Genomic DNA, 13180 nt, shown 5'->3' with positions numbered 1-13180 from the left:
GGTGCAGTGCAGTTCTTTATGGCCATGTACAGCCCAGTATGGCACAGTACAGTCCTGTATGGCCCTGTACAGCCCAGTGGGGTGCACTGCAGTCCTATACAGTCAAGTGCAGCCTGAAAGAGCCCAGTATCACTCAATACAGCCCTGCACGGTTCAGTATAGACCAGTGTGGTCCAATACCACTCCCTGTCACTCCACATGGTGCTGTACAGTCCTATGCAGCTAAGTACAGCCCAGTACAGCCCCGTGCCCTGTACAGCCCTATATGGCTCAGTACAGGCCAGTATGGAACAGCGCAGTCTTATATGGCCAAGTACAGCCACATACAATCCAGTATGGCCCAATACTTCATGGCCAAGTACAGCCCAGTATGGTCCATTACAGTCCTGTATAGCCTGGTACAGGCAGTGTGACCCAACACCACCCTGTACAGACCTGTATGGCCCCATACAGTGCTGTAGAGTCCTACACAGTGAAGCACAGCCCAGTACAGCGCTGTACAGCCTACTGTGGTGCGGTACAGTCCTCTGTGTCCCAGCATGGTCCAGTACAACCTGGTACAAGATAGCCCAGTAACAGCCCAGTGCGGCTCACCGCACCCCAGTCGACCCCTTGGTATCCCACCCAGCACAGCCCAGCACAGCCCAGTACTGCCCAGCACAGCCCAGCACAGCCCAATACATCGCAGGAGCGGGCGGGCAGCGCGGTTGCAGCGAGGCCTCCCGGCCGCCAGGGGGCGGGTGTCGACGCGGCCCGGCGCATGCGCGGGGCGGGGCGCGAGGCCGGCGGCCGCTACGTGAGGTGTCCGCTCGCCAGCCCGCCCGCCGCCGCCATGGCTCTGCTGCACACCCGCTGGCTCCTCACCGCCCCGCGCCTCGCCGCCGCCGCCCGCGCCAGGTGAGGGCTGAGGGGCGGCTCAGCCCCCGCGGCCGCCCTTACCGCCCGCCGGTGCCGGCGGAAGGGCCTTCCTGCCGCCGGGCCCGGGGCCGGGCGCACCTGTGAGGCTGGCGGGGGGGGGGGGGGGGGGGGTGCCGTGCGGAAGCGTGTCCCTCCGCGGAGCCTGTAGACGCCGCCGGTGACGTCGCGGTGGGGCAGGGGGTTGCCGGGGGGACGGCGCGCGGATTGGCTGGGGCGCGCAGCGAGTCGGGGGGCGCGCGGCGCCTCCTCACGCTCTGATTGGCCGCGGCCGGGCCCGGCGCCCCCCGGCCTGTCCTTGAGGAGCCGCCGTGGAGGGCGCGCGCGTGTGTGCGCGCATCGGGGCCGGGGGCGCCCTCCGCGGCCAGCATCGGGGCCGGGGTCCAGCGGGGCCGTGGAGACCCTCTGCACCGAGAAATGGGGCTGGGGTGCTGCTGGAGGGATGCAGTGGGGTTGGGGGGACCCTCTGCACCAAGAATTGGGACCGCGGTGCTGCTGAGGGGTGCGCTGTGCAACAGGGCATGAAGGGCCCCACGTGCTGTGAAACGGGGCAGGGGCGCTGCTGTTGGGGTGCGTGGAGCGATGCAGCCAAGGGGACCCCACGCACTGTGAAATGGGGCTGGGGTGCTACTGCCTGGCGTGCACCGTGTAGTGGGAGTGGAGGGAGCCCTGCACGGTGAAATGGGGCTGCCGGTGTGCAGCACTGCCTGCGCCAGAGCCCTGCCTTCAGGTGTGCAAAACCTGGCGTGAGCCGGATGGGTGGGAGCGAGGGTGTTTCTGGGGGGATCGCTTCTGCACTGGCAGCTCTGGGCTCCGCTGTCACTGAAGCCAGCAGAGGGATGGGTGGAAGGACACAGGGTGCAGCTGGAGCCCCAGAACAGCTCCACGAAGTACAGCTGACCCGAGAGACATCGGGCACTGGCAGGGAACACCACCATGATCAGCAGGCCAAGGAGCAGAGTGTGCTGAGGGGTCTGGGCAAGGCCTTGCTGCTCTCCAGAGCCTGTTGACTCCTGACCCATATTGGCTCAGGAAGCTTTAAGGAACAGTTCCCAGTCCTTGTCAGAGCAGGAAAGCAGTAGGGTTTTATTTTCCCATCCCAGCAGATAGAGGAGGCAATTAGATATTGATTAACCCTGTTCTGTAAAACATGGCCCCTCGCTGCCCTGTGAGGGGAATGCTCCCAGCCTTTGCTGCTTCTGAGGTAGCCTGCTGGCTCTTCTCAGCACATGCTGGGGAACAGCTATCTAGAACTTGTGCTTTCTGCACTTGGACTGTAGTGAGCCTCTGAAAGGTCTGCAAGCCCACTGCCAATAGCTTTGCTTTTCTTAAGCTTGTTACACAGCAAACTATAAATTACCAAATTGAATTAAGGTCACCTAAAAGAGATGCAGGTTGTCCCTTTTATAAAGAGCCTTTGTGCACAGCCCCTGTTGTGCCCAAAGAGTGGCTCTTTATCCCCTGACAGGGGATGCCAAACAGTGATTAGCAGTTTTTGTTTCTTTATCTTCAGCAACTTTGCCTGGTGCTTGGAGCAGTTACCATTGCTCTGTGCTGAGAATGGTCTTTGTGAGATCAGGACAGAGATGCAGAGATATGAATTGATTAAAATGGCTCCCTTGACACACAAATGCTAATTAAGGTGATAACTCAGTCTGCTGCTCTGATGCATAAGGAGATAGCTATTTTAAATGCTTTGCTTGGTGGGAAGCTTGCAGCAGCTGACTGGGGCAATGAAATTTTAGGCTTGAAAGGACAGTAGTAGCTAGAGCAGCCTGTTGGCATTGTTCTTGTGTAAATATTTGCTTTAGCTGTGGTATCCAGACAGCATCACCTTTGGCCCCTCTGCTCTGCTCCTGCTTGCAGAACTGCTGCAGGGGCTTTGGCAGAGGTTTTGAAATCCAGTATCTTATGTGGCTGTACCTCAGGGAACATGAATTGGCCTCTTCACAATGGAAACCTTCACTGGACTTGTAAATGCTTGCTTACCAAGAGGAAAACTTGCTTTCTGGGCTTGGCTTGAGTCCATAAGCACTCTCTTAGGTCTCTGCAGCTTGGGCTGTGAGTTCCACATACATTTTTAAAGGGTGTTGCTGGTTTACACAGTTCTGGTGCATTTTTCTACTCTCTTTCTCTCTCCCATTTGTCACACTGCTCTTACGTTAAGCTCAGAAGACCAGCCTGTCTGAAAAGTACAGAGATTACTTGAACACCAGGTCTGCTCAGCATCTAAACTCCAACTCAAGCCGCCTCTGTTCAAGTCCCATAGCTGGAAAACATGTTTTCTTTGGCTTACATCAGGTACCCCTCAGGTAGTTCAACCCCAACTTAAACTTACCTTTGTTTAGTTTTCCACACTGAAATATTTCCAGCCTGGCAAAGAGGATGTGCAGTTTATAACTTTGACCTTTATTCATGACCAATGCTCTTTTAATTGCTCAAAATATAACGTAGTGCAGAGACAACATTAACATAGAGCAGCAGTGTGCTAGGACTTGTGGCCTCAGATCCCCAGTAGATCTCTTTTCTCAAACCCCTGTCTAGAAAGCTTTGCCTCTGTGATCTCTTGGGTATCCTGGTGTGTGCCTGGACTTTTTTCTTCTGTCTCTGAAAGCTCATGTCCTGGGAAATGGCAGAGGAGTCTGTGGACTTCACTTCAAAACCTTCAGGCTGAGAACCAGAAGATCAGTCCTAAAATCAGTCCCTTTGCTGCCTTAAGCCGATAGGAAGACCAACTCAGAATGAAAGTACTTAACTCTCCAGAGTGCTGCAGCTTAGTTAAATGCCCTCAGGATCAGCGTTAATTGCAGCAGTAGTATATTAGAGCCCAGTGCCCTGCTTAAGGGTTTGCAGGATCAAGACCTAAATACCCAAAACTGTAAGCTGGTTGGTGATAAGCCCGGCAGAAAGAAGGTGCTGTCACCATCTCAGAAGCAGCACTCTTTAAAACAGGTGACTGGGCTCCTGCAGCGCTCCATACCAAAATCATCCTAGACCAAGTGAACTGCGAAGGGATGCACCCCTGCGCAGAGTGTGTCTTCCCCTGTCCCTCCATTGCCGGGAGGGCTTTTCCAAAGCAGCGTTGCGTGCTGCCTGAACCTGCAGTAGGGCTTTGCCCCGTTAGCCCCCTCGGCATGTCCTGCTCAGGTTGGCTCTGCGAGGCTGCAGCCAGTGGCCCTCTCTGGAGGGTGTGTGTTGCATGACTGACTCATCCTCCTAAGTTGATCCTGTATTTACCCAAGAGGTAATTAAGACTTGTTAGTGGTCTAGAAAATGCTAAGCACATCTTCCATTTTTAAACTACCCAAGGTGGGTCTGCCTTGTACATGTTGGCTGCCCTTTTTTCTACAGAGTCTCTCAAGAGGAGAAACAGAGATTTTTTTTTTTTTTTTTTTTGAAGTACTGTGCTGATGGGAAGAGCAGTTAAGTCAGGAGGACAAATGATGTTTAGGGCTCCATGATATTCAATCTATATACATATGTTAGCTCAAAGTATGTTTGTGGAGTGAGTAAACTGGGTCTAAATAGACCCAAAGCAAGGACGAAGTGGAGAGGAAAGTGTTAGACCTTCCTTGACCCTGGTCCTGCTGCCTTCAGATGTGCTGTGCCTGTCATCACACACTCAGCAGGAGGTCTGCTCCCCCCCCCCCCCCCCCCCCCCCCGGGGGTGGCTCCAGGCTGATGTGAGGTCTGGGGCAGGATCCAGCCCGAGGGACAGTGTCCCTGTGTTGCGAAAGCCTGTTATCTTCATGTGAGGTGGCCTTCCCCGGGCTACAAAGCTTTGTAAAGCTGATATGTGGCAGCATTAGCTGTGGGAGCTTCTCCTTTAGCAATCAGGACTGAATCCTGCCCCAGAAGGTATAAACCCAATTAACTCGTGCTGCATGCTTTGTCCCCCACCCAGCTCAGGGGTCTGGGTAAGGGCCAGTGTGATGCTGTGAGTCAGGATGCTCGGAGCTGCGTGGAGTCATCTTCTTTAGCAATCCTGTCTTCAGGAGGGGGCTGTTACAGCTGTAGCCCTCTGCCAGGCAGGTTAAAAACCACAACATCGCTTCTCTTGTGCTATCTACAAACCTGCAAAGCCTGGATGTGGGACTGGGCAGGGGCTGTGGCCAAAGAGAGAATAACGGGTTACTTTTTATAGCATGGTCTGGTCTGCCCTTGACATTAAGAAAGCCTCTCCGTCTCCAGGATGTTCTGCCAACAGGGCAGAGGCAGGTGGTTTGTAGAGCGGCTGCTGGGGAGTGGGGCACAAAACACCTCCTGACACAAGGAGGTTTTGTGCTTGACAGCAAGGGAAGGGGCCTTCATGCTGAAGCTTGTCACACTGGGAAGAAATTGCCCTCTGCAATTTCCAGGAGAACGGCATTTGGCTGCAACATCCCTCTTCAAGTGAGGCAGAGTTTGTAGGGCAGGGAAGGGAAATATCTTTGTTAGGTCAGACGGTGTTGCAGGAAAAGCAGATCTGTTCTCATGCACAAGAGCCAGGAGTTTGGAAGAGGTTCTGTGCTCATACTCCGTGCAATTGCCTGAGTTTGGCTGAGGTTCCCTGGAGGGGACTAACCTACGCGATCCTGCCTGTAGGCTGAGAAGAGATGGCATCTAGCCAGAGCATAAGGGTTTAAGACTTCTGTTTCCTGGGGCCTTCTGGTGTCAGCACAATAAGGCAAGCAGAGTCATTTCTATATGTTAATGACTTGGAGGGAGTCAGTTACCTTCAGCCACAGTGAACTGAGGCTCTTTGCCCATTCTGCAATGTAAAATGAAGTGCCAGATCATGAAGCATAAAGGACTTGAACTTTTTTTCCCCTGAATCATTCTCAGCGCTGCTGGTATCTTTTTCAGTGGTTTAAAGACAAGATTTCCTTCAGGTTTTCTCTCTAGCCATGTTAGTGTGTGTGTCTGCCCATTTCAGAAGCCCAATTCTTAGCGGCTTTTTTTTTTCCTTTCAGCTCATGGTGGTCCCATGTGGAGATGGGTCCCCCCGACCCTATCCTGGGGGTGACAGAAGCTTTCAAGCGTGACACCAACTCCAAGAAGATGAATCTGGGTGTGGGGGCGTACCGGGATGACAATGGGAAGCCGTTCGTCCTGAACTGTGTTCGCAAGGTGAGCCTGATGCTGGCTGCTGGGTAGGGCCGAGGCCAGGGAGGGGGAAGGCTTCTAAGCAAGATTTGGTCCTTAGAACAAGCTTTGTCTCTAATAGAGCAGGACAGTGTTCCTGGATGTTTCCCACAGCAGTTCTAATGCTTTTGAGACACAACAGACCTGTTGAGTAGTAGGAGGTAAAACAGGGAGTATGTGTCCTGTTTCCATCTGAGTAAATCTTAATTTATTGCTGACTTCCATGAGCCCTCCAACGCCACTGTCCTCTGAACTTCAAGGTGTTTCTTGAATAGGCTGATGTTCCCTGGGCCAGCCAACATGAGAGGAAAGAGCTGACGTTGTCCCCTTGATCGATTAGTCTTAAAAATTCTGCTGAGCCATGGTTACCAGTTTCTCCATAAGCCAGTCTGAAACTCCAGCCCAGGGAGCTGGATGTAGACACTGCCCTTGAGGGGATTACAGAGCCTTTCAGGGCTGTAAGCATAGAAGCAAGCTGTTAAATAGCTGGTGGCTAACACGTGTATTGACTGGCTCCTTTGGTGTAGGGAGGATACGTTGTGCATCCGTGTGGGGTTTAAAGCCATCCCTTGCCCTCACTCTCCTTGTGTCAGCATGTATTGCTGCTGGGTCACAACCAGGAGCCTGGATGCTGTCACAAAAAGTTTCCTGGTGGTATGTGAATGCTGCCAGGGTCTGTCTCACTGCTCTGGGAGCACAGGTAGGGTTCCCAGAGTGCTCCAGATCTCCCCATCACTACATTTTTCCTGAGCATGGCTCCTTGTCTGCTGCTCTTGCTTCCACTCTCTGATCCTGTGTTAGGTAAGAACTTGGACCAGTTTCTGATGTGAGATTTGCTTGAAAGAAGTAGAGATCAGCAAAGCTGGGGGGAGCCATGTTTCAGGTTTGGGTGAGCTACCTTTTGCACAGGCTGCTCTCAAAATTGGCCAGAGTTTCTGGATTTTTTTTTTTTTTTTAACCTGCTCCATCTAGTTCAATAACACTCCCTACAAAGGGCTTGCTACCCTACCTGGTTTGGGGGTGTCTCCCTGTGTAGAGACAATCTCTGCCTTTCAGTAAAGTCAACTCTTGCCTTTCTGCAGGACAGTTCCTGCTTGGGCAAAGAAACGTGTGTCCTTGTGCAGCAGTGTGGACTTGTAATGGAGTGGAAGTGGTGTTCTCCTTTAGCATCAGGTTTCCTGGCTCTGCTTGACTGATGGTAGCACCCACTGAGGGCTATGGTGGCTGCTGGGCACAGCTGCTGGGCACTGTGCCCCATGGTAAAAGCAGGGTTTCACCTGAAATGTTTACTGCTGCCCCTTGCTTGGAAGGAGCCCTGATCTCTGCAAGGAAGCTTCTGTAAACCAACCTTTTCCCCTTTTGAGCGAGTGAATGTGAAGTGACCTTGAGCTGTCCACCATCCTCTCCATGGGGATGCCTTCCTTGCTGAATGTGTGTCCTCCTTCCCAGGCGGAGGCCATTATAGCATCCAAGAAGATGGACAAGGAGTACTTGCCCATTGCAGGGCTAGCGGATTTCACCCGGGCATCTGCAGAACTGGCTCTGGGTGAAAACAGTGAGGCTTTCAAGAGTGGCCGGGTAAGGAGCAGGCTGGGAAGCAGGGGGTGGGCAGTGCTGTCTGATGCACGGTTAGTTACCTGAGTGCACAGCAAAAGTGGGAGAACTGGCAGGGGTACTCATGCCTCTGAGGTGCCGGCCTGCCAGGCCCAAGGATAACTGCTTCCTCTGAAGGCTGGGGTGAAACAGCCCTTCCCAAGGAGCAGATTTGATCTTGTGGCGGGTCCCAACTCCCTGCAACTGGAGACACAAACCCATGCAGTCTCCTCCAGCCCCATGTTCCCATTTTACTGTGCTTCTGCCAGTGCTGTCATAGTGACTGGGCTTTCCCTGTATCATACCCTGGCTGCTCAGGCTCATCTACTTGTTTCTGTCCTTGCAGTACGTGACTGTGCAGGGTATTTCTGGGACTGGATCTCTGCGAATCGGAGCCAACTTTTTGGTGAGTCCCTGGCTGGTGATGGAAGGAAAAGATGTACTTTGATTGCAGCTGACTCTTCGGAGTTTTCTAACTGCTTGAATCTGGTCAACCTCTTTGAACATTCTGTCTTTCTCTTGATCAGCAACGGTTCTTCAAGTCTAGCCGTGATGTATATCTACCCAAACCATCCTGGGGCAATCACACACCCATTTTCCGTGACGCTGGCTTGCAGCTTCAGGCTTACCGCTACTATGACCCCAAGACGTGCAGCCTTGACTTTTCTGGAGCCATGGATGACATTTCCGTGAGTTGCCTTTCATGCCTGGAAGCAGAGGGGTGATGTGGGCAGACGGGTGATCTTCTTGCTTTAGCCTAAATATGATGCCTGAGGTCACCAAATCAAGGCTAGAGGCCTTGCAGAGCTCATCTAAGCTTTCTAGGGCAAAATACTCATCTCAGCTGCTGAGGAGAGTGCTCAGATGTCATTAATAATTCATTCTCTGTAACATCTTCCTTAGAAAATTCCAGAGAAGAGCATCATCCTCTTGCATGCTTGTGCTCACAACCCCACCGGGGTGGATCCCCGGCAGGAGCAATGGAAGGAATTGGCAGCTATGGTGAAGGTGAGCAGTAGTGTCCCAGGGGTACTGTACTGTTCCTGGAAAAACCACACCTCTGAGCTTTCATGGATGGCTTCTGGGCTTCACTGCGCTAAAGGTTACTCCCTTCTCTGAGGCCAGGATGGGTGTCACGTACAGGAGTACTGAAGACACGAGCCAGACAGATGCACCCATAAAGCTTCTAGCTGGCCATCAGACTTTCTGCTGGCACCTTCCCAGGAAGCTGGGGTAGGGAGACCTGAAAGGAGAGCAGCAGGGTCGAAAGAGTGAGCTGTGATAGCTGGAGGGGGGCTCCTAGTACTTGTGTGTTAAAAATGCTGGAAGGTCTTTCATGTGCCTGCTGTCTTCTCACCAGCTTCATCTGTAAACAGATAGGTGCAGGTACTTCCTTCATCTTTCTCCTCTTTCTCCCTGTTCCTCCTCCAAGCTGTAGCCAGTGAAATTTGGCTTGAGGATGCTTGGCCTTAGTAGTGTCATGAGAACTGGTAGATGCCAAGGTGGGCTCTGGGGCCTGCAGATGGCTGCGGGTCTCCTGATCGAGGGGCAGTGTGGCTGGGTTATCTGCCTGGAGGCATTGTGAGGGCTGGCACCTGCCCAGAGGGTTCCCAGGTGGTTTTCCTGGAAACCAATAATACAGGAGACCCTGAAATGGAGCAGTTTATTACTGCTGAACCTAATTCTGCCTTCTGGGCCAGACCTCACATCCCATAAATGCGCTAGGAGGGTCTTGACCTGCTGTTTTGATGTGTGGTGGGTAGCTGTGGGTTTTGGGCTGCCTCTCATGTGGCAAATGAAGGGGAACAGCTCTACTTCTGGAGGAGCACAGTTTGCAGGTGAGCAGGCTGCTGCCTGCAGTGGCTTCTTTCAGCCTTCTGCCCTGATTCCTGGAGGGGTGTTCAGCTCCTGTGACATTCTCCCCTCTTTGCTGGTAGAAACGAAACCTCCTCGTGTACTTTGACATGGCCTACCAGGGCTTTGCCAGCGGGGACATCAACCGGGACGCCTGGGCTGTGCGGTATTTCATCGAGCAGGGCATCAACGTCGTCTTGTCACAGTCCTACGCCAAGAACATGGGGCTGTATGGTGAGTAGGGCAGGTGGTGTGGAAGTGGTTTCATCCGGGCTCTTGGAGGGACTCTGGGGTTTAGCAGCCTGTGTCTTTGTGCTGCCTGAGTTGATCCTGCAGTGCTGATCGGGGCACAAGAGAGAACCTGCTGGGAGCTGGTGGAGACCCTCCTAGGGACCAGCGCCACGCTAAAAAGATGTGGCTTTGGGACAAGTCCTGCCCCAGCCCTGGGTATGCAAGGGCAGAGGCTTGCATACTGCATACACCTGATTGCCTGCCTTTCAGGGGAGCGTGCGGGTGCCTTCACGGTGATCTGCAGTGATGCAGAGGAAGCCAAGAGGGTCGAGTCACAGCTGAAGATCCTCATCCGCCCCATGTACTCCAACCCACCCCTGAACGGAGCCCGCATTGCCTCTATCATCCTCAACACCCCTGACCTACGGAAGGAGTGGTAAGAGGGAACCCCTAATGTTCACAACAGCAAGATGCAAGGTCTCTGTGGCAGCCCTGTGCTCTGCTTACTGCCTGCTGCTGTTGTGGGCAGCTCTTAGCTTTGGGGCTGCAGTCAGAACCATGTGCCACCCCTTTCCTGTGGAGAAATCCCTGCTCGTGTCTTGGCATCAGCTGGTATTGGTCCAGCCTGACACAAGCAGGTTTCCCTTGTGTTACCAAGGCAAAAAACACTGTAAAGGAGGGGATAAAGCTCCCCTAGCACTGAGGGCTGCAGGAGCTGCCTATCCAAGGAGTGGAAAAGGCTGACTTGAGTTATTGTAGCCGTGTAGCATGTCTCACGTGGGGGCAGTGGAAGCATAAGCCCCCTGGGAATAAGACCCAGGAATGCAACCCTTATGCCCTAAGCCTGCTTCCTGGTGTCAGCCTGTGCTGCTCTCCCAGCCCCTGGGTGTCGAGTCCCTGCCGACAGCTGGCCTGGCAGAACAAAGCTTGGCTGTGTGTTGTGGCTTTGCCGGGAGCTGTTCCTTCGGCAGGCTGGCCCTTGTGCCTGATCCAGGGCCCAGCAGAGACGTCTCCTAGCTGTGCCGCCCTGGAGCAGGGATGTCTGCCTGTGCTGGGAGTACCCCTGCACTCTTCATTTATCTGCAAAGATTATTTTATCTGGGTTTGGGCAGTGCTGCCATGAGGCCTCCTACTCACCCATGGCTTTCAGAAGTGAGAGATGCTGATACTCTTGTAGTAGTGTCCGACACTTATGGCATAAATAAGTCACCTTCTGGTACGAGGAGAAAGAAGCAGCTCCCCAGCTGCTCCAGGTTCACATTCTCTGGCCTTTGCTCATCTGCTTGCCCTGTGTTTTGGGGGTATGAGGCCCTTCCAGGTGGAGAGGTTGCTTCCTGGTAGTTGTGGGGCAGGAAGCAGCACTGGTGTGTGCGTGCCTGCTCTGAGCAGTTACTGGGTTGACTTCTCAGGCTCGTGGAGGTGAAGGGCATGGCTGACCGGATCATCAGCATGCGGAATCAGCTGGTGTCCAACCTCAAGAAAGAGGGATCCTCCCACAACTGGCAGCACATCACTGACCAGATCGGCATGTTCTGCTTCACGGGGCTGAAGCCTGAGCAGGTAAACATAGTTCCTGTGGTCTCGAGGTGTCATTCACAGTCCTTGTCAGTAAGAGCTCAACTACAGGGGCCAAAATGAGCCCTCGTCAGCAGTTCTTCCTCCAGGAGGAACATCCCCCAAGCCCTCAGCACTGGAGCATCGTGGGGACCCAGGTCTTGCTCTGTTCCCTGCTGTGCTTGTAGAGGTTGAAAGCAGACCTAGCCTGATTATCTGTCAAAGGAAGCAGTCACTTGGTGCTGTTCTGGGGTGACCTTGAAGGTCAGCTCAAGTGAGGTGACTCCTGGCTGGAGATCTGCAGTGTTTTTGTGTCACCCAAGAGCTGAGCGGCATCTCGGGGTTCACAGGGTGCACTGCTGGCTCCACAGGGAGCAGGATGCCATGTCTGCTGGCACCCAGTTTGCTTTCAGTTCTGGCAAGCTGGTTAAATTTGCACTCTGCTAACAAGAGTGGAGGTTGGCCTGCAGTTTGAACTCTGCTCTTTCACCCCAGGTGGAGCGGCTGATCAAGGAGTTCTCCATCTATATGACAAAGGACGGACGAATCTCTGTGGCAGGAGTTACATCGGGCAATGTAGGTTACCTGGCTCATGCCATCCATCAAGTCACAAAGTAAAGACAAAGGTGTGCTCTGAAGCTGGTGGCTTTCCCCTCCCCACCGGTCGAAGATGGGGAGGGAAAGGAAACAAACAGAATATTTCCAACCACAACACTTGACGCCGCTGCTGAATGTATCTTGTAGATGAGTTGTTGTAGAAGCCTAGTCAAAACCGCCCTGTGTTGTGGAGCGGGGACGTCATTGCTGGCTCCTGCTCGTCACAGCCGTTCTGCCCTGCTGTCCATCCTTTATCCATCCGCCCCAGCACCCATCTGCGCTGGAGGGAGCAAATGCTTCGCGCTGCCATCCTACCAGCATAGGCACCAAAGCCTTCCTCACACTCGTTTCTCCATGAAAAGGCTTTTGTTGAGGCTGTTGGCTGCTAGCCTAAGTGGCAGCGGGCGAGAAGCTGGGTGGGAGGGCTGCTCAGGTGTACCCCTGCTGCCTTCTCAGCGGGGCCCTGCTGCCAGCAGGCTCCATCCTCCACCCTGTGGGACTGGGCAGCGCCAAGGCTGCCCTCCAACCAGCTCGGAGGACTTCTCGCTACTAAAATCCGCTCCATTGTTGGCTTCGCTCTTTCCATCTGGGAGTCTCCTTTCAGGTGTAATTCACAGTGGCATTGGTGTGTGGGGTGGATCCACATCCCTCCTCTAAACCTGCCTCATTCTCCTGACGTCACTCCTGTGCCCTGAGGTGAAACCATTTCTCACTACCCCAATAAGAACCTCTGAAAAGTGCTCTGTTGGTCTCTGCCTGTTCCTGTACCAACTCCAGCAGCCCTCCCTCTGTGGGTGTCCCAAAGTCATAAGCTCACGTGGGGGTGCGGGGTGTCCCTCTCATCTGCTTCTGTTCAGCTGAATTTCTGGTGACACTAGAAAATGGGAGGGAAAGTCTGAGAACTGATGACTCAAAAAACATTCTGTCCTAAACTGAGAGTCTGGACTCTGGTTTTTAATCCACATGAACTGGTGTGTGGCTGTGTTGAGCTGGGGACTTCCTCTTGTCATCACACAGCTTCATCCTGTCCCTTCCATGCCCCAAACGTTCCTACTCAGGGACGTGCCATCACAGGGGAACTTGCATGGACAGTGAAACCCTAAATCTGAGAATCCCACACAGAATGGGCCCAAGAGCATGGGTGGGTGTGGGCTGAGGCTGCCCAGGGTAGGACTCGGTGTCACAGAGCTGAAAATGAAGCCTTGGGGGTTGAATGTTGGTGTCGCTGGGAGTGTACAAGTTCCCCAAGCCCCTGTGCCCGGCCACTGGAGCCCAGCAGTGTTTCTCCTTGCACCAAGCAAAGGTGTCTCCC

At 53.7% G+C, this 13180-nt stretch overlaps 1 protein-coding gene across 2 annotated transcripts; it reads left to right on the top strand.

Moving 5' to 3' along the window:
- The first annotated feature begins 772 nt into the window (after window positions 1–772).
- Window positions 773–12451, top strand: GOT2 (glutamic-oxaloacetic transaminase 2). Of its 2 annotated transcripts, XM_074913433.1 has the most exons (10): window positions 773–897; window positions 5868–6024; window positions 7489–7617; window positions 7979–8038; window positions 8160–8321; window positions 8536–8640; window positions 9570–9720; window positions 9988–10153; window positions 11127–11277; window positions 11767–12451. In XM_074913433.1, exons 1-10 carry the CDS (start codon window positions 833–835, stop codon window positions 11887–11889), a joined length of 1269 nt encoding a protein of 422 aa, XP_074769534.1. In that variant the 5' UTR covers window positions 773–832; the 3' UTR covers window positions 11890–12451. The 2 variants fall into 2 exon arrangements, with proteins under 2 accessions (XP_074769534.1, XP_074769535.1); XM_074913434.1 differs by lacking the exon at window positions 7489–7617.
- The last annotated feature ends 729 nt before the right edge of the window (window positions 12452–13180 follow it).

This window comes from Athene noctua, chromosome 9 (genome assembly GCF_965140245.1).
Source record: "Athene noctua chromosome 9, bAthNoc1.hap1.1, whole genome shotgun sequence".
Lineage (NCBI taxonomy): Eukaryota > Metazoa > Chordata > Aves > Strigiformes > Strigidae > Athene > Athene noctua.
Note: the sequence above shows the minus strand (reverse complement) of the source record. Positions and strands in the feature narration are given on the sequence as shown.

Excerpts from the sequence above, each read along its gene's own strand:
- GOT2 (XM_074913433.1), top strand. The coding sequence starts at position 833 with ATGGCTCTGCTGCACACCCGCTGGCTCCTCACCGCCCCGCGCCTCGCC. Across the intron at positions 898-5,867 it reads GCCGCCGCCGCCCGCGCCAG|CTCATGGTGGTCCCATGTGG; the intron begins GTGAGGGCTGAG and ends TTTTCCTTTCAG. Across the intron at positions 9,721-9,987 it reads CAAGAACATGGGGCTGTATG|GGGAGCGTGCGGGTGCCTTC; the intron begins GTGAGTAGGGCA and ends CCTGCCTTTCAG.